This window comes from Anser cygnoides, chromosome 1, assembly GCF_040182565.1.
Source record: "Anser cygnoides isolate HZ-2024a breed goose chromosome 1, Taihu_goose_T2T_genome, whole genome shotgun sequence".
Lineage (NCBI taxonomy): Eukaryota > Metazoa > Chordata > Aves > Anseriformes > Anatidae > Anser > Anser cygnoides.
The window spans coordinates 100079606-100100488 of NC_089873.1; the positions used below are offsets into that span (position 1 = coordinate 100079606).

Here is a 20883-nt window from a genome sequence, read left to right on the forward strand (position 1 = left end):
CCGGCGCGGTCCTCGCTTCCGATTGGCTCCGCTCGCCCGAGGGGGAGGTGGGGGAGCGTGCGGGCCAGGCGCCATGTTGTGGAGGGGCCGGGCGCCATGTTGACGCGCCGGGCGCCATCTTATCGCGCCGGGGGCGCAGGGCTCTGACGCGGCCGGCGGAGGCGCCGCCCGGCGAGGAGGGAGAGCTGGCAGCCGCAGGAGGTCAGTGCCGGCCCCGGGCGGGCCTCGCCGCGGCTCCGACCCGTCCTCCGGGGGCCCCGCCGTCGGCAGAGCCCTCCCCCGAGGCTCGGGGGTCGCCCCCCTCAGCTGGCTGAGCGCCTGCCCCCGGCCCCTGCTTCGCCTCGGGCTCCCAGCCGGCGCCCGCCTCGCTTCTTGCGGTCTCTGTGGTGGTTTTTTTTATGTGTTTTTTTTCTTTTTTTTTTTCCCCTTAATTTTTCTCTTAGGTTATCCTGCTGAGCCCCTCGTTCATCTCGCAGGGGGTCTCCGGAATGAGGTGTTTAAAACCCCACGTGTAACAGAATGGGGAGGGTAGGATGCAGCGTAAGGGGGTTTCTGCTGAGCTCGGGTCTGTGTCTGTGCGCTGGGTCAGTGCGATTTGGGATTTGTGACATTTCTGGAGGCTGAGGAGCAACCGGTGATGCCACAGCTCTGGAGAGTCAGCAGCCTGCTGCTGCCAGAAGGCCCATTTCTAACCCTGTTCTGTTCTGTCAGGTTTGGCCATTGACTGAGGCTGTGTCGTGCAACCATTCAGTTCACTAGGTCAACGAGATACTTTGTGCATTTATTTTCTTCTGGCCTCACAAGTTTGATGCTTCCCAGAGGAGTAGGGGAGCATCACACCTCATAGTGGCAGTGAGCTGTTAAATTTGCCTCACCTGCTAAACTTGTATTATCACAATTAGCTCAGAATAAATAAGAAAGATCAATATAATGAAAAAGGTGTTCATCAGCGCATAGTTAATGTACAACTTAACCAAATACAGATGATTTAATATCTTTCAACCATGAAAGGGAATTTTTTCTCTGATCTCTTTCCTGCCCTGGCATCCTCTCACTTCTGGCTCTGTTGCTTGTCAGACTTTTCTACTAGCAGATTCGGTCAATTGCACTGTTGAAAAGCAAACCTAGCAAAAGAAAAAGAAGGATATTTTCCTGCCTTGAGTGCTTTAATTGGTGCACAGAAAGGTATTGCAAGTGGCAGAGCTGGCATGAGAGAAGACAGAGCCATGTGCTTGGGACTGGAGCAAGTATCTGTCTGACAGGATTAAGGAATGATAGGAGTTTCATTCCTATCTACCACTCCCTTTAAGGTGCTACTTACATGTCACATTCATGCAGGATACTTTAGGAAATTCTTCCAAACAAGAGGCTATAGGAATTAAAGCTAATCTAGTATCTTGTAATTATTTAGTTTCTGCTTCTTTATTGCTTATGTCCACAGAATATACACCTGTTTGATACACCCTGAGAAACTAAAACTTTTCTGAGGCTAATACCTTCCTGTATTATTGTTGCTACTTTGCGGAATTCCTGAAACTCAGGCAATATCACTCGCAGCATTTCTCTTGCTGAGAAGCATGGTATTCCAGGTCTCTTGAATACAGGGTACGAAGGAGGATTACTGCTTCCATCCAGTCTGAAGCTTACCAAGAAATGCTAGGTTAAGCCCACTGAACTCTAGTGTAATCACAACTTAGGTTTGATATTTTTGTAAAAAGCTCTTTTTTTTTTTTTCCATTCTAAGAAAATGAAAGCCTTACCACTTGATGATGAGGACCAATTCTGAGAAGTCTCAAAAATAATAGATGTACTTCTGCTGGTATACGTTCAAGTAACAGTGTAGATTGTGAGTGTGATGTCCACGGTTAAAATGTACTAGTGGCTGCACATTGGAACCCAGTCAATCTCATCTCTTTTTGCCACCACCTGGTGAAGGCTCGCTCTTCCATATCCTTAGCCATGCTGCCTTCTGTCTGCTTTGCATATGCTCTAGTCTGGCAACATAAATTATTCAGTTTGGGAACTTTTCCCCAATGCCCTCCGTCTGAAATACCCTAGGTTTTCACTTTTTATCAGAATTATTCACCTCACTAAGTAAATAGCTAACTGTCAGCATGGAATGGGGGCTGGGTTGTAGCTGAAGGCAGCAAAGGAAGAGGAAGACTTCTCTCTGTATAAGAGAGAATAATTTGACCTAAGCTGTGACAGAAAACTAAACCTTCGTTATTCTATCTGCCAAGTGTCACCTTCAGTTAACAGCGCACTCCATATTGTCTATAGGTGCAACTGTAAACAGTTTTTTAGTGGTAATATTCATCAGAAGTACTTCTGAATACATTTGTTTGTATATATATATATATGTGCATGTAGGTATTCCTTTAATTTATTGATATCTTGCTGTTATATGAGGTGTAGATGACGAATGTGATGAAGAATGCAGGCTCAATGTAATTCTTGAATTTCTGCATTCATGGTCTGACCATGTTGCCTTATGTGAAGTTCTATATATTTTGAGTGAGAAGATTAGGTGAAAATGACCTAATTTTAGCCAGGCTTTTCAACCTTTCTGTGTGCAGCAGCACAGTTTTTCATTAAACGTAGTAAGCCCTGTAATACACGTGGCCACTTGTTTTCAGTTTATGGAATGCCAAAAACAAGGGAGGATTTTAGTGAAAGCAGACTGTTGTGGGTTTATTCCTTCTCTAATACTTGAGGGCAGGTAGGTTTTGCAAACAAAATTAATTACTTCACATCAAGATAGGGCAGTGATCCTGCAGTCTGCAAGAAGTGGTAAGCTTTTGGTGAAACGTCAGAAGACTTTAGGTTTGGAAGTTGTGTGTTATAAAGGCAGTTCCGGATAATAGGGACATGTTGCGCAGATCATGACTGATGCCATTTTCTGTGATCATAGAATCACCTAAGCTGGAAAAGACCTGCAGGGTCATCAAGTCTCCAACCATCAGTCTGACCTACCAAGCCCCATCAGTAAGCCATGTCCCTTAGTGCCACATCCACACATCTCTCAAATACCTCCACAGATGGGGTCTCCACCACTTCCTTGGGCATCCTGTTCCAATGCTTGATCACCATCTCCCTGATTCAATTCTTCGTAATGTCCAACCTAAACCTTCCCTGGTGCAACTTGAGACAACAGCTGAGGTTACTTTGCACACAAATTTAAAACCTTGATGGCATGTTTTCCTGCCATGGTCCTGAAATTCGTGCTTTCCTTCTCTGTGCTCAGGAAGATTCAGAATCACTCCTGTCAGTTCAAACCCATCATCTTCTGAAAAGCAGTTTTTAATTTTATTGGAGTTGGAGATTATAAAACTAGACTTGGAGTTTGCAAGTGACTGCTGGAGTGTGACCTGGCATATAGGAGCTCCCAAAAGCCTGTCATACTTAACCACATACAAAAGCAAAGGACTCTGTCCTTGTCATCTGAGTTTGTAAAGCTCAAACATAAATTACAAGATAGGAAGTTAATAGGGACTGTTTATGGTGAATGATTTGCTTGAATTAATGAATCAAATAATAGGCTGATGATAAGTTCTCCAGAATTCATATTTTGGACAAAACAAAGGTGTTTTTTCTTATTTTTTTTATGAAAAAAAATCTCTTGTGATTTAAGTCATTGCCTACAATTTTTTTTTTTCCTAGCAAATCAGCAAAACTTGGTCCTGAAATTGTTAGTGAAAAATAGCGTAATTTAAATTATGTTTGGGGGATGGGGGCTGATAGGAAGCAAGTTTCCCTTCCCAAGTGAGAATGCTATGTCTGATAGATCCTCCTAGCTAAACCTGTAACTTTGAGTTTTCCTCCAAAAGAGATTTGGGGTGTTTTTAGGGGGTTGCATACCCCCAGCGAGTCTGAGGAAGATCCCAGTTTCAAAATATTTACATTACCAGATTTATGAACAGTGAAACTTAACAATTTTTTTGTGTGTGGTAAAGCTCCTAGTGGAGTCAATATAAGCCTCAAAGTTATATGCTAAAACAAGGCAATGATCATTTGCAGTATTGGATATAAATTCAGGTTAATTCATTGGCTGAGTTGCATTTTCATAATTTGTAGTTCTAGTTTGATCTGTTTTGTGGCTTCTAGGCATCATCTTTATAGTAGTTGTCCTCTTTTGTCTCAGCTTTTGTCAGGAAGAAAAACAGATGTAACATCCTTAGCATAATTCCTGTTAGAGTTCGCAAAACTCCTGTTATGACAACATAGATTTACCTCCTTCATGTACCCATAATACTGAATTGTATTCATGCAATTACACAGAACAGTTCCCTAATAGTTACTTCTCAGTGAAGTCTGTTTATATTTTGAAACCATGTTTCTGAACATCGTCCTGTCTAGTGTGCTTTGTTGGTGGTGCTGCAGATGCTTATTGCACAGTCGTTCGTCTTGGCCACTGGGTTTCTTTTTTTTTCCCCCAATAATGTTCCTTAATGTTTGTATGTTGTTAAGGGCAGTACAGACATCATTGCAAAATGGATGCACGTCCATTTAAACCTTGTTAGAAGTTATCGTATTTCTTTGCACATGTAATTAATTCACGTTTGACTTACTGCTTTGATGGGAGGTGAAATCACTGCTTAAGAATGCAGAGAATGTCCTTTGCTTTTGAATCTTAAAATTATACTCCTGTGACATTGGATTAACATTTGTGAGCTGGATCTTGGCTGGTGAAGGGTAGTAAGGATTTGGAGTTCGTGTGCTGTGGCCTGACATTCTTCATGGTGTGGTGACATCAGCTTCTAAAGAAATAATGCTAGGTCCTGGCCCGGTGAGTTCTGGCGATGGTAATACACTTTCATACCACTGCCTTGTATCACATCACTTATGTGAAAATATAATTAAGAATGCTGTTGCAAAATACATCCTTCATCCAACGATATGGATCTTGTTTGAGGCCTAATGCCTGAGTGACCAAAGACAAGGGCTCAATGTCATGTAAAACTTGTTTGACCGTGTGTCCATACTGATGCTTAGAGCTAAGTTAGATACGTTCAGCATTGTTGACTTTCATGTAGCAAAGCTTGGCCAGGGTATTCTTTGACAGCTTATTTTCTTTAATTTCCTTAAAGCTGACACTAGGCATTTTTTTCACCCAAAGACTTTCTTTTGCAGGATTTAGAATTTAATCCTTGTTAATCAACTTCCTGAAGTGGAGTTTGATGGGGAAGAATGGTTTGTGGTGTTTACAGAATGCTTGTATTTCCGTGTATCCATGCCTGGAAGAAAACCAATGTTACACTTGAGACAACAGCTATTACCTGAGGATAGAGGGGAGTTGGATGTAACTATAAATTTCTAGTAAAGGAGATGAAATAGTATGAAATAATTGGGTGAAAACTCCTGGCCCCACTAGATGGAGAGGAAAAGAAATCTAGCATTTGGCACTGAGAAATTGAATTAAATCTTTCCCTTGGTTCTCAGCAGTAGTTGAAAGTACATAGTCTTAAAGGAGGTTTTGTTTATTAGTGCATTGTATTATTTGTTTATTAGTGCCTTTTAGGTCTAAGTGTAAGATTCGAGTGCATTATTCAGGAAATTGTACCTTAAACCTGTTGGAAAGTGGCTGTGGAAATCTGCAGCTGTCTTATCAGTGAGATTTTTTGCAGAGAAAATGCTTCGCATCAACTCTCAGGCGATGTATCCAGAGTGAGATGTGCTTGCTTGGAATCATAGAAACCACTTTCTGCTTTTTTTTTTCCTCCTTTTAGTAACAATTGATGTTCTGAATTTCACTCTGCCCACTAAAAGCTTCATTCCCGAGCTTTTCTGCAAGGACTTCTTAGGGGGCAGTGAATTGATCAGGAGGGAGATTTTTGCTTGTTTTGAGGATCAACATTTAGAAACCTTTTAACTTCCAAAATTTGTCTCCTTAATTCACTTCTGGGGTGCCAAGCATGACTTAAAGTTGATCTTTGTATTAATGTCATTCCGTGCCTAAACTTTGAGTAAGTAAAATTAATCAGTTTAAATTAATAAAAGCTTCTGGCTAGACTCTGCATGGACATAGTTTTGTAGTGTCTGTACATTGCTGGCAGATTCAGTCAAAACCAAGGTTTAGCTCTAAATGATGGTAATATTGTCAAATACCAACAGAATGAAATTGATTTTCAGGCACAGTGTCCTGTGACTGTATTCAGGTTGACTCCGGCTTCTTTAAAAAAAGGACAGTGTTTTCAGTGCTGCATGGCTAACTCATCCTGGGGCATCCTTGATTACTGACACTTTTATCTTTACCTAGTTTAATGCAAAGCTCCATTAAAAATGGCCTTTGTGTGAATTAAACCATAATGCATGCAAAGAAGGCAGACTCAAGAAATACGTGCATCGTGGCTAATTCATGCAGGGATAAACAAAATTGAATTTCCTTGAAGGGAAGTTGGAGCTGGACATCCAAGCATTGTTTTCTGTAAGCTATTCTCAGCATGCCATCAAACAGACAGCAGATTTTGTTAAGTTCATTTCGGTTTGAACACTGTGAGTAACACTTGGCCTTAAGACAGAGAAAGAGAAAAGCTGAGGCAGGAAAGTGTTTTAAAAGAAAATAATAAACGTGTTTTTTTTTTTTTTATTCAAATGGCAACAAAAAGCAGTGCAGCCTTAATTTTTTCAATAGTAAGCTCCACAGTGCAAAGCCTGATTGCTTTGTAGTTGCACTGGCCATTACCCTTGAGAGGAACATACCTCAGTGTGCAGAGGAGGGTGGGGGTTGAAGAGAAGTAAAGCTTCAATGGGTAAGGTTGCTTAAAGGTTTTGAGGGGGAAGCATTTCTATAAGTGATAACACATTTGTGAATAGACTTAGATGATGGAAGTGAGTCAGCAGCTGCTGGGTAAATGTAGATGCTGGTTGCTAGAACAGTTTGGGTTGGAGGGGACCTTAAAGACCACCCGGTTCTAACTCCCTGTCATGGGCAGGGACACCTCCCACCAGACCAGGTTGCCCAAAGCCCCATCCAGCCTGGCCTTGAACACCTCCAGGGATGGGGCATCCACAGCTTCTCTGGGCAGCCTGTGCCAGTGCCTCACCAACCATCTGAGTAAAGAATTTCTTCCTAATATCTGATCTAAATCTACCCTCTTTCAGTTTAAAGCAATTTCCCCTTGTCCTATCACTATACTCCCTGATGAAGTGTCCCTCCCCAGCTTTTCTGTAGCCCCCTTTAGGTACCCCTTTAGGTAGGAAGGCCATTGTAAGGTCTCCCCAGAGCCTTCTCTTCTCCAGGCTGAACAACCCCAACTCCCTCAGCCTGTCTTCATAGGAGAGGTGCTCCAGCCCTTTGATTGCCCTTGTGGCTCCCCTCTGGACTTGCTCCAACAGCTCTGTGTCCTTCGTGTGCTTGGGGCCCCAGAGCTGAACACAGCATTCCAGGCGGGGTCTCAAGAGAGCAGAGTAAAAAGGGGAACATCGCTTCCCTTGCCCTGCTGGCCATACTGCTTTTCGAGCAGCTGAGCATAAGTCTGGCTTTCTGGGCTGCAAGTGCACATTGCTGGCTTATGCTGAGCTTCTCATCAACCAATACCTGAGGTCCTTAGCAGAGCTGCTCTCAATCCATTCTCCACCCAGTATTTGTGCTCGGGATTGCCGTGACCCAGTTGCAGGGCCTTGCACTTGGCCTTGTTGAACTTCATGAGGTTCGCACAGGCCCACCTCTCAAGCCTGTTCTGGTCACTCTGGATGACATCCCTTCCCTCCAGCATGTCAACCATACCATAGAGCTTGATGATTTCAGAGAGATGTCTCAGTGTGGGGAGTATAGCAAAGTGCTGTAATGGTGTTTGCTAAAACAAAAATATGGGTTTTGTGATAGTGATGCAAAACACAAGATACTTACCAGATTCTTTCTTCTGCTGTCTCTCTCCCCGTTGCTTTATTTGACACTTCAATGGTGGGGAGGTACGTGTTCAGTGAGTGAAACATCTAACAAGTGAAAATTGAGATTGTCATGATTTTGCTGTTAATGACATTAGCTCACAGATTAAAATTAAAACGAAGAACAAACAACTTCAGGTGTGGTCGGTTGTTTTTTTGGTTTTTTTTTTTTTTTTTTTAGTTGAGGTAACCTTTTGCTTAAGAAATGGTTATTCATTCCCAAACAGCATGGAAGGCTCTTACTAAAATAGTCTAGACCAAGGTTTATTTGACGTTAACTGGAAGTATGAAGCCCTGAATGAGTCTTTCAAAAGTGCCTATATGTTCCATGCGTATTTTGGGCCCTTTACACATGGAAATTCAAGTTCATTGACTGGAAGGAAATTCTTTTATTGCCTGCAGATGTATAGACTTGAAAGAGTGGAGAGAAAATGCACAAGACCTTCTCATGAAATGACAATAAACCTTGCTCTTTGCCATATGGAATTGCTTCCCATTTTAAATCCACTGGACAAATGGATTCCTTCAGAAGGGTCACTGCTATTCGTTGCATGCCGCAATTTGATTCTGGGTTATGTCTGTGGCAGAGGTGACAATATGAGGAATTCCTCGCATGATCTGATCCTATGTGTTAATCCTTGTATGGCACAGAAGTATGCAGTTGATATGACTAGTTGTGCTACTTTATGTTGAGGTAAAGAAAAACGAAGTGAAAATACAGTATTTCGAAATCACTGCCTTGTCACAGCACAGTAAGTTCATGAAGTATTCGTCTCTTAAACAGATAATCTTGCCATGTTCAATATGTCTTGATTTTTACTTTGCATTACACGTGGGCTTCTAAGGTCTGAATGTGAGACTTAAAATGTAGGATCAGTCCTGTGGAAGGACATGTGTGCCCACCTGTGATGAAGGCTCAAGTGGTCTGTTAGGTAGTAATTGATAGTGGTAATAGTTTTCATGCTGCAGACTGCTGACTAAGATGTATTTATCTGTCTCTTCTGATGGGAGCTTTTGTTTGAATGTGTACCAGTCTGTGCTAGCAAGCTGTCCTCATGTAGTGTTGCTATCCAGTGATGTCTGAGAAACAGAAGCAGGCAGGGATATTTATAATGTGATGAAGTAACATGAAGTAGGGCTGTAGAACTATCCCACTTTCTCAGGCCACCTGAGGTCCTTTTTTGCTGTAGTCTTTCTACTTCTACCAGGACACAAGTCTCAGCTGATCATGAAGCTGTCTACTGGAGCTCAGCATCAAGAAAGTTTTCTTATTCCAGCTTTGAGTAGAACTGAAATCTGCTGAATGTTGTGGTAGTAATTTGTGTGCTTTTGTTTTCCACCATCCTGTTATGAATTAGAAGTACCACTTCCAAGTTCTACTTCTGTAGAATAGATATTATTAACATCTAAGGGGAAAGATCAGTGTTGGGGAAAGGGAAATGAAGAGCATCCCATCCTTTTCTTAGCTGTAAGAAAGATGCATGAAAACTGCTAAAGTCAGAGCACTAGTTAAGAATCCATATGCCTTTTTTCATTGCAGTATACATGAAGCTCAAGATCTGAACCTGCTATGACTGACCCAGACGTCCTCACTGAGGTCCCTGCAGCTCTCAAACGCCTTGCCAAGTATGTTGTGCGTGGGTTTTATGGCATTGAACATGCTTTGGCTCTGGACATTCTCATCCGAAACCCCTGTGTGAAGGAAGAGGACATGTTAGAGCTCCTTAAATTTGACAGGAAGCAGTTGCGGGCTGTCCTCAACACCCTCAAGGGTGACAAGTTCATCAAATGCAGGATGAGGGTAGAAACAGCTCCAGATGGCAAAACCACCCGTCATAACTATTACTTCATCAACTACCGCCTGCTGGTTAACGTAGTGAAGTACAAGCTGGACCACATGAGGAGGAGGATTGAGACAGACGAAAGAGACTCCACCAATCGCGCCTCTTTTAAATGCCCCATTTGCTTCAGCACTTTCACAGACTTGGAGGCCAACCAGCTCTTTGACCCCAGGACAGGTAAGATATGGTAACAGTGCTCTGGCTTTCTGCTTTGTTAGTGCCAGGCTTTAAGGAAAGTCTTAGGATAATTCTCCTGAGGTTGGCAGAAGATCAGGATACTGTTTCTGCATGTGGTAAGTGTCTGAATACCAAAGTACTGTAAAATGTTGCAGAAAAAGAATGTCGTGTTTTATTGCCCTACTGGTATTTGTTTTGGTAATGGTTACAGTAGTTCTTGTAGAGTTTGTACAGGCAAATAGCAATCTTGGTAAAATGCTTGTAGATAAGCTGAGTGACAAGCAGTAGAGAAATGGAAGTCTTATCCCAATCAAATTCAAGGATGAGTAAGGCGAACTGCCCTTTTTGGAAGAAGGTGGCTTTTTGGTATAACCTGGTCTTGCCTTTAAAACTGCATGACTTCTTTTTTGCAGAGAGGACACATAAATCACTGAGTTTTGTATGCAGGAAATTTGTACTGTAGATATGGGCATGCGGGGAGTGAACTGTTACTGTTTAATTTGCTTCTAGCCATTTCATTATGCTGTACAACCTGGCTTCCCTAGTGTAAACCATTCTCACAAAAGTTAAATTAATTCCAGACTTGTCTGTGGTTGGGAGTAAACATTTTTTTTTTCCAAGTGTGTGCCTCAGTGGAGGTGTGTATCTGTCTCACGCATATGAAATCAGAGTCATTTCTGGGTGTCAAAGGGGCTTCTGTGCTAGGGAAGAAAAGGAAAAACACCCGCACCTGATGAGATCCTACTTTTCCTCTCTAATCTGGGTTTATTCTGGGGGGAAGACAGGGAACAGAGGTTGGGTGTCAGGCCTCTACCTTCTGAACTAGTTTCTCGGTGCTCTTTAATGTTTCCTTTTAAATTCTTTCTCCTATGGACAACTTTTATTTTTTTCAAGTTATGTTGCAGTGGATTGTGTTGGCCACATGCCTCCACTGCCCCCTGGAACTTCCTCTTAGAAAAGACCTGAGACCCATTTGGGTCTCTCCCTCAGAGGACTCTGGAAAAGGTGTGTGGAGGAACCAAGTTTACTGGACTGTTCCAAGGATGCCTTTGGCCCTTAGTGCTGCGCGTAAACCTCTCCCACTCGTGGACGCTCATGGCAGTACAACAGCTGAAGGGTAACCGAAAGCCTTATGAATTTCAGTCAGGGCTGACCTGGGCTGCAGCCACATTAATAAAATGTTGTGAATCAAAGTGCAGGGCCAAAGAGGTCCATGAAGCAGGTAGAGCATGGAAAGCATCCTCTCTGCTAGGCTAGACCAGGCTGCACTTGTCAGCTTCCCTTCCTTATCAGTGATGGTAAGAAGGTTTTGAACCTCTGTGCCTGTAATCGTTCTGTTTCGATTTGTGAAGTGTGATTTGTGAGCTCTGTCCGTACCTTGGGTTTGTAGTGCTCTTCAGTTACCACAGCATCTCTCTCTGTCTCTCAGCTTTAGCAGTGGTCTATTTTGTATAGGTTACCTATAGGATACAGGCCCTCAAATGGAGGTCTTGCTTCAGATCTGTTTTACTCCATTTGTGAATATAATTTCTGAAATAATTTTGAAAAAAAAAAAAAACCACACCATGAAGACCACAAAACAACACCTACAAAAAAAAACAAACAAAAAAAAGTGGGGCAGACAGCAGTTTTTGTAGGCTGTTTTTTTTTTTTTTCCCTGTAAGAAGTTACTGAGGACATGCAAAAGCTAATCTTTTCCCAAGTCATATTACCTATGTACTTTACTGGGAAGAAGTGCAGTGCTGTACTTGTGCTGTGTTTGTGTCTTCCCTGTGCCTAAATGTTGGGAACTTAACTTGTCTGAGAATCTCTGGCCATCTTCTGTCTTTTCTTCTGCTTTCCTGGAATTCAAAGTTAAAAACTTAGAGCATTTTTAACCTTCTATGCCAAGTGATGTAAGCAATGCAAAATAAGTTCAGTTAATGTTCTGACTGTACTTGGAGAACTGGTAATAAAAATTAATAACATTTATAGCTTTCATTTGGATAAATTCTGCTCTTAGTGAAATTGAGATGTAACCAGTTGCCCTTATGCAGGTAGGGTTGTGCATTACTGTAGAGTCCTGCAGTGATGACTTGGAAGTTGCATCTATCTTTCCAGGCTTTTCCTGTGTAAGAAGGTGAATAACCTAGAGTCCTGCAGAAGAGAGTATTTTTGTGTATATAAGATTGGACTTGTTTCACACAGCTTATTGCAATTAAAAACCTGTAGGAAGAACTTTAGATTCATGAGGTTTCAGGTTTGTGTTCTACCTATTGACCTGACAGCAGGCTTGTCAGGAATTGCTGCAGACTGGCTCCCTGCGCTGAGCTGACAGTTCTCACCCACTTTGAATGTGTTGAGATCTACAGAAAGAAAAAAGCGAATGCTATATGAATGAAGTGTTACTTTGAGCCTTGTGTTTCAGATGGGTTGACTGAGAAAGGAAAAAGATTGTAGTCTTCCTAGAAGATCCTGTTACGAACACTTGAAAAACTGATCGTTGCCTTTTCTTTGCGTCACCAACTGCTGTCTGACCTGTGCTCTGATATTTCATCACTTTGTTCTGCATACATGCTAGCAATCATTTGCAGTTGCTACTGCGATGAAGCCTCATGCAGGTAGAAAGCTGCAGCCATTCCCTTAAACAAGGTAAAGGCCCTCTCTTGAGGCAGAGATGTAGAAGAAAAAGATTAATTGAGTAACAGTAAGAAAAGTCAAGTGTTAAACGTGTGCTGTGAATAACAGAGCCAAACTGTCTGTTTCCAGACCTGGGCTGACAACGGACACTGACATAAGGGACACTGGATTTTCAAGTGCTTCACCTACAGATAGGATGCTCTTTCATCTGGATCTTCCACAGACTTTGGGGAAGATTTTTCTTCTTTATGCTTTTAAGTGTAGAAACTACAGAAGTTTCTGTAGGGCAGTTCCTGAAATTATAGAGCAGTCTAAGCCATTAGATGCTATCGTGTGGATTGGTTTTTAAAAAAAATCTCAGAGGTTTGAGTATGTACAAGTATGTTCTGTGGAGGGTGGGAGGGGGGATCCAAGGAGCTGCATTGTCTCACCCAGTAGAGGGAGCTGTCTTCTTTCCTCTATACATGCCGGCTTGGGTTGATTAATTTGTTGAATGTCACAAAAATGGAAATTATTTTCATGGATATGTGTTCTGTAGCATGATTAAGTGGGCCTGGTTGAGGAAGATCTGTAATGTATCCTGTTCTCGTACCCTAATCATATTTGTAAATCTAGTGTAGTGTTGGAGTTGCCTGTCAAATTCAAGGTCAGTTTGAAAGAAACTATGTGACTGGAAACTGGAATAGGGAGAGTGGGGCTGAAATGAAGGAGTGAGAGAAACGAGATCCTGAAGTGCATTACACTGGCTGATACTAAGCCATGGATTTCCTTATGTATTCTAAATACTAAACTGTATCAAGATATCCACCAGGGTAGCAAGTGAATTTAACATTAGAAAGAAGATACAGGCTAAATAAAGTAACTTTTCTGTTCTACCTTTGTAATGCAACTTTTATGCAGTCTTGTGTTTTCTTTCACTTCTGTTACTGTGAAGAATAGTCTTGATGTTAACAGTGAATGTAATTACAGTTGGTCTCTTCCATACATCCAGACATAAGTGTCCTTACCATAATGTTCAGTTAGGTAAGACATGAATAATAGTGGAAATAAGAGTATAGAAGGTAAGTGGGTAACATGAATTGGAAATATGATGCTGTTGGGATGTTTTTAATTGTGGCTGTACTTACTAGAGTCTTATTGGGAATGATAGCAGCTGAGAACTTACCTGCACTTTGCCCTCTCCCAGTTTGGGCCTGGTTTGGACCAAATGAATGACTTTGGGTATGGCTACCCTACTGCTCCTGAAGGTGCATTGCAGTAGTAGTATACTGCGTATCCGAGTCTTACTCTGTGTGCTGATATCAAATGTAATTTGGGAAGAATGTATTGAAGGTGGCAACATTAGTTCTCTAGAAGGGGAGACAACACCTTGAATTTCACTTTAACGGCACTTGTTTTACTGTCACTCATGTAATTTGTGTACTTCATGACAGACTTGCATATAACGTTCAGAGGCTGGCTTTCTTATCACGCGCACTTTATTATCACATTCAAGCAGCGTGCATTCAGCTGAGCTTTTGTATGACTTGGGCCCTGTTATTGAGATTGGGAATTTGACCAGTCCTTGATTTTTGCCTTTGTCTTGTGTGTACATTTCTGGAGCTACTGCCTTCTTCTTCTGAGTACTCAGCTCCTTGCTTCATCCCCAGTGAGCTATTCAGAACACATCTGACTTCTCTTCTTGTTCTGAATTTCTGCTTCCTCAGGCAAGTTCTTACACTATCTTCAAATCTTCCTGATCTGATTCAAATTGCTTCTGAGCCTGTTCTTTTTTCTTATGTTCCCCCTTCTCCCTGTTTTTTTTTTGTTTTTGTTTTGCCTTGCCTTTTTCTTCAGGAGCTCACATGTCCATTTCTGGTATATCTCTTTGTATTCTCTCCCTTTCAGCCATTAGAAAAAAAAATCCTGAAGAACTATTCATTCCACATATTCATGCTATGTAGTGAATCCTATATTTGTTCTTTTTGCTGTTGATTCTTGTTCTTTAGGTTGAATGATTTTTCAGAACAGGCACTCAGGCTAGCTTCATCTGCCCTGTACTGCCATGTATGTGTTATATCATATTACTGCTACAGCAGTTCACAGCTTTACCTGCCCAAACCAGGACTTAGCCTTTGTAAATTGTTATACCAGAAACTTTCCCCGAAAAAGGAACAGTTGAGAGCAATTCAGTTTGAGTAACGTTACATTCTCTGAAGATTTTTCTGTCTTTTCGTTAGCTTTCCAACTGTATGTAAACCCTTCTGTGTGATTTTTCTTGACTTTACAGGCACATTTTGCTTTTCTGTGCTGCCACATAAAGCTTTTGGCAAATACCAACAGAGGGAAACTGCCCATACTCTGCTTAGTTTCACTGTTTCTATTCAAATTTCTGGCAAAAGCTGCAGGAGTACTCCTGTCACCTTTACTCTGCTTCAGAATGATAAAGCCTGGAGCTACAGGGAAAGAAAAACTGAGAAAAACATCAGAATTAATGCAGGGTTTTCTGAAAGTAAGAATACTCTTCAGAATGCCTTACAAGGGATGTGTAGATTGTATCTGTAACCTGAAGGGGATGAGTACAAGCTGGATGCTTTTTCTGAAGTACCCTTTGGTCCCACTGTGGGTCACTCAGCTTGATGGAGAAATGGGTGACAGTAGTGCTGGTGCTGTGCTGAACGTGAGGGCTGTAAGGGCCTCTTTTTTGGAGGCAGAATTAGAGACTCAGTGGAGCTGTTGCCTGTAGACTGATGGCAAGTTGATTCCCTGTATTCCAGATTGTCTTCTGGCTGGTGTGCTGTCTCTTTCCAGATTGTCTTCTGGCTGGTGTGCTGTCTCTTTTTTTTTAATCTATCTGATAAATGCAAGCCCATATTTATAGTATTGATAGCATTTTTGTCTGCAAAGGACATCTTATTATTAGAAGTGCAGGAAATAGTTGCCCTTCAAGTAACGGTTATCACTTTAACTTTTCTTTTGGCTTTACAAATTGAAATAGATAACAATAAGATCTCTAGGATCTGTGAACGTTGCAAAACCATTTGCAGTGATATCCTGAAAGCTGGACAGCAGTGTTCCTATCTTTTACTCTATTAACTTGCTGTTCTTTTGAAACTGCATGTTAATAGCATCTGCAAAGTGTCATCCTTATGGGCATGGCCATCTGTTTTTCAGTTGGATCAGGAGCACATCTAGAATCCTGTTACTCGTGTAGTGTTTCTACAGCTGGATGCAATTTGAGGGAATACTATGTGGGCCTGCTTGGTGTTTTGGCTCCGTTGTCTTGGTTGGAGTGTTTTTTAAAACAACAAAAAAAACTTAGGAATTTCTTTGGGTACTTCTGTCCAGTTAGGTCTTTCTGTGCTCACTGTCTGGCTCAGCCTGTGCATAGTAGGACAGGAGGAGGAACCCTTTCAGCTTGGAGCTGCCGAGGTTGTACTTATGAGCTGTAGTAGAAATGGCTCTTACTAAGAAGAGGACAGCATTCCTCTCCCAGTTTTATACTGAATATGTATTAAATCATCTGGCACTCCTGAACGATCATTAATTTGTCTAATGCTGTCCATTTTTTGGAATGTTTAATTTACGTTTTCAAGAGAGGAATGTCTTTCACTGTTCAGAAATTGTTACATTATTTTTCATGCAATTGGGCTAAAAGCAGCCAGCACACTGAGATGAATGAGTAACTCATGGTGATCCTCTATGTAACAGCAAGTGGTTCTGAAGGTGCTTTTTTTTTTTTCAAGATACTAGATTTCTCTCCTTCTCTAATTGCAAACCCAGGTCAGCAGGAAGGGAGAACTATAGCATGAAATTCAGTTTAATGTTGTTTTTCTGTAATGCAGCACATCAAATTTGGAATTTGGTCGACACATTTTAAATGACAGAAAATTTGCTGCTTAGACTACGCCCGCGAAATACACGCATGTGGACAATTCTGCATATACATTGCAGCCTGTGATCAAGTTGCTGTTTCGCAGCTGAGGGAGCTACAGCATTGCCGTGCCCTCAGAGCACCCTGCCTGCTTCATTCTGCACTGACACCTGCTGTGCCCTCTGACAGAGCTTATTAGCTTGTTTGCCATACAGTGTGCTTGAAACTGCTGACTGGGTCCCTGGTCTCTCTGCATAGCTGTGAAAAAGCTATTGCCTTTTTGTTTTTCAAATGAAGACCTGCAGTGTGTTTTCTCCCCAAGTGCTGCTAATTGGGCAGAGGTTGGAGGCCCCGGTGCATCCATCCCATACTGAAAGAGGTCTCGCAGCGCACGTGGCAGGTAGGCAGGGTGCTGGTGCATTGTCAGTGCTGAGAAGGCGTAGCAGTGCTATGCTGACGGTGGTCAAAACCAGTAAGCTCCAGTGAAGTAACAGCAAAATGGAGTAGGCATCTTTGTATCAATCTTTCATGAGTCTGTAAATACGTCTTATGACATTGGGAACTAGGTGGTAATGGGGCTTTCCTACCAAATGCTTCGTTGTGTAGATTTCATTAGCTTCAGTTCAGCTATTTGCAAGTCCTAGAGAGGGAGGTGGAGTGGCGAAGTAGCTTTGGTCATCTAGTATTTCTTCAAGAAGAAATAATTTACTTGAGGGTTTTTTGTTGCGTTTTTGTGTGGTTTGTTCATTTTCTGAGTTTTCTGCATGTATCTCTCTCTGATACACCAGAGCTGTCTGTTTTCTAGGGGAACACACACAAACTGCTTGCCCACCTGACAGTAAGTTCTGAAGGTGTCTTTTGGAGCCACGAACAAAATGCAATTAAAAAAAAATGGATGTAGAAGTAGTCTTGAAAACATTACTAAGCTGTACACAAACTCTAGAAGACAAATGAAAGATGCCTAGACTGATTTCCTAAAGCCAGTTCCGTGTCTAGAGGAGTTCTGACTTGTTTTGAGTATGGATTATAAAAGAGCTTTACTTTTATTTATTTTATTTTGGATGAAAAGTAGGTCCTCTGTAGGCAGAAGTAGAAAGACATCGAGGCCCTCAATAACATCCAGAGGAGGGCTATGAAGCTGATGAAGGGCCTTGTCTGAAGAAAATTACTGAGATTTTTCTCACAATTACAAGTCCCATGAGGAGCGGCTTGAGGGAACTGGGGTTGTTTAGTCTGGAGAAGAGGAGGCTCAGTGGAGACCTTATGGCTCTCTACAGCTACCTGAAAGGAAGGTGTGGGGAGCTGGGGGTCGGCCTCTTCTCGCAGATAACTAGTGATAGGACTAGAGGGAATGGCCTCAAGTAGCACCAAGGGAGGTTCAGGTTGGAAATGAGGAGACATTTCTTCTCAGAAAGAGCAGTCAGGCATTGGGACAGGTTGCCCAGGGACGTGGAGGCGTGACTGTCCATGGTGGGTGTTCAAGAAAAGGTTGGACATGGTGCTTAGGGACATGGCTTAGTGGGTGACATTGGTGGTAGGGGAATGGTTGGACCGGATGATCTTGGAGGTCTTTTCCAACCTTAATGATTCTAGGATAAGTAGAAAGCATAACATCATGGGTTTTGCTTCAAGTTCAGTTGCTTCTTGCTGAAGGAGGATGTCTTTGGAGGACCCAACATACAGTATGTGTAGTGAAGTAATCTTCCGTTCTTTGATCTTTTCTTTCAGTGTCTGAATTTGAGAATAACCAGAGGAAAAGTGGTTATGGTGTGGAAGAATGAAATCTCTTACCCTTTTGAGGGGTGGGAGGAGAGTCCTTCTCATGCCAATCCGGTATAGTGCTTTTAGGTTGTGGTGTTTTTTGTGGGTGGGGTGTGTTTGTTTTGTTGGGGGGGTTGTATTTTTGCTTTTTTATACTTGAAAGGAATGTGTTTTTTTTTTTTTTGATGTGTTGAAAAGAAGGTCAGAGTTGGTCCTTATTGTCACTCAGTTCTGTGCTTAAAGGGTATGCATTTGAACCTTAATCTGTGAGCTCGAACAAATATCCTTTGCTACTAATCTGTTACACTGTCTGAAAAATTAACAACTTCCCCTCTGGCAACATTCAAGCTGTTCTTTCTGTTATCATGTCAGTTCAGACTCGTTTTCCAGCTTACGAAGAAATATCAATTGCATGAATGAGTGAGAAACATGGGGTTTCTATAGCGATCTGATCAATTGTGCTGCGGGGGTGCCAATGAGAACACAGTTTCTCCTAGCCAGTTTCCAAAGCAGCTGAGTATTGTGAGGCACAAGTTGCTTGCAGAAGCATGCCAAATGAAACTGCGGCAGGTGTCCTGATGAAATGCTTGATAACTGGCAATAATGCCATCACCGTACATGCCAAACATACACTTCTTGCAGTTGCAATCCACGTGTGCCCTGCCAAATCACAAGATCTGCCTCCTTTCATTTACAAGAATAAGCATTATTTATGTCCCGACCAGATTTGTTCTGGGTCTTAAATGTGGAGGATGGAGTTGAGGTCACTAACAGCAGCCTCGAGTTAAAAGCAATATTGAATTTGGTTTTAATGGAAAGCTGCTGGTTCCTTCTACCCCTCTAATGTTTTGGGACAAGAAATTGGACAGCTGATTTTCCAAAGAGTGGGTGACTGCTGTGAAGTTGCGTGTGCTTGCGTTTCAGATAATGCTGATGTCAGTATCATCTATGGAGAAATACAGGCACGGCATTTGGGAGACTTGTCCAGAGATTTCAGAGTGAAGTATGAAGTTCTAAAGTGAGCTTTCTGTTGAAAGGGAGCTTAATCTTCCACTGTGCCTGAAGTTATTGCATGTTTCAGAAAGCGTAGGTGTATTGGAATATTGTCCCAGAAATACTCTTTCTGACCCTGGACACACTGTCTACCAGGCAGCCCTCTCAAGAGCTCTGTGGCTTGGAGTTTCTACATAGATAAGGCCTAATCTGCATGCCTATGGCAAAATGACGTTTGAAATAAGGTGGTGGGAGGCACACAAGTGCAACTTCTGCTTAAGAATCCTTTCTTGCCCACAGACTACATGTTGGTTGCCATTGCTGTCTTTACCCAGAAGTGCTAAAACTTGCACAACTGAAATGGAGAACCCACTGCGTATGCCAGCATTGGACAGTCTTGTATTTAAACTACTTGAAGGGACAAAACTGTTCCACAAGCAATGGTGCTCATTCTGTTTCCTACTAACTGTGTTTTCTGAGGAATAGTTGCAGTTGGGATAGCGTGTGTAGGTAGTCTGTTCGTTGCTTTTTTTTTCTTTCTTGAGTTCCATTACAAAATAAAGCCAAAAATAACGTAAGGCTTAGTATTGTTGAACATGCTGCTAGTCAGTTATCAGCTCTGAACGTGAACATTTCTGTCTGAATTTGTTCAAAGCTTAGCACTACCAGTAACAGTTCATGAAATCTACCTTGTCGTTGTCAAATAGTGTAAATTTCTTAATTTCTGTTCCAGAAATGCAGAAAAAAGTCCTCTTCTGTCACCATACAGCTGCTCATAAACACATTCCTCGCTGTATTTTTCAGTCTTGCTTTAACCATGGTAGTGATTCTGTGTAGCCTTCATCAGTGACTTCATGTGAACGTCCTGCGGCATATAAGATTTTTCTCTGGAGAACTGTCCTGCTGCACAAAACAACTCTTACTTTTGGAAGTAATTACCCTTTTCCCTGCATCATCCCCCACAACTGTGGGCTGAAATTAAAGCAAAAGAACAAAACTATGCTTGGAGCCTTCATACCGACGTATTTGCACCACCACTGTCCCCCGGGAGAGTCAAGGTTCACCATTTTCTTTTTCTCTCGTCCTGTACCAGATTATGGGTCTATGTGCTTCTTCCTCATTCTAATTACACTCCTTTTTAATTAAAATGCTTTTCCCATACTCTCCAAAAAGGAGTAGAGGAATATTTTTTCTGTTAATATGAAAAGATGTGTTTGGGCTTGGTCTTTATGCTGTTAAGGTCTCAACAGTTAACAGAAATAGTTGATATATGAAAGAAAAAAAATCTGTGTAGCCGTATTGGCTATGTAGATAAGAGAATTAATGATTTTGCTGCTGGAGGATCAAGCTTTATTGTCACCTGGAGGTAACAGAAGCTTTTTTGCTTCAGAAATGTGAGATTTGGGAAGGAAGAAAGATGAAAATGAGAGTGGGAGATTAGGGGGTGGCAAGTGCAAGACAATATTCATTTTAGAAGATAAGCAATCCTTTTGCTGTTCCACCCCAATGTGCTCTTCAGGGAAAAGCAACAGTAGCAAGAGGCATGAAACCTATTTGGTGAAGATTTGCATTTCAAAAGGATTGGCAAGGCTTTTAATTCCCTCCATCAGGAATGGCCAGGAAAGGCATTTCATCAGAACACAGCATCATGTCTTCAATGATTAAAGGAAATCTGGGAGTCGGAAGGAAATAGGCAGCTGCTTTGGCAGAACAGGAGCAAGCTCAGTAATATAAAATAGCTCAGATAAAGCC

The 20883-nt window shown here is 41.9% G+C and overlaps 1 protein-coding gene across 1 annotated transcript in view; it reads left to right on the top strand.

Annotated features, from left to right (window-relative positions):
• The first annotated feature begins 61 nt into the window (after positions 1-61).
• GTF2E1 (general transcription factor IIE subunit 1) overlaps positions 62-20883 on the top strand; it is a 55267-nt gene continuing 34445 nt past the window's right edge. The window contains exons 1-2 of the mRNA XM_048047657.2: positions 62-201; positions 9428-9905. Of these exons, the coding sequence (XP_047903614.2) occupies positions 9458-9905 (448 nt within the window). The 5' untranslated portion in view covers positions 62-201; positions 9428-9457. The remainder of the gene's footprint in view (positions 202-9427; positions 9906-20883) is intronic.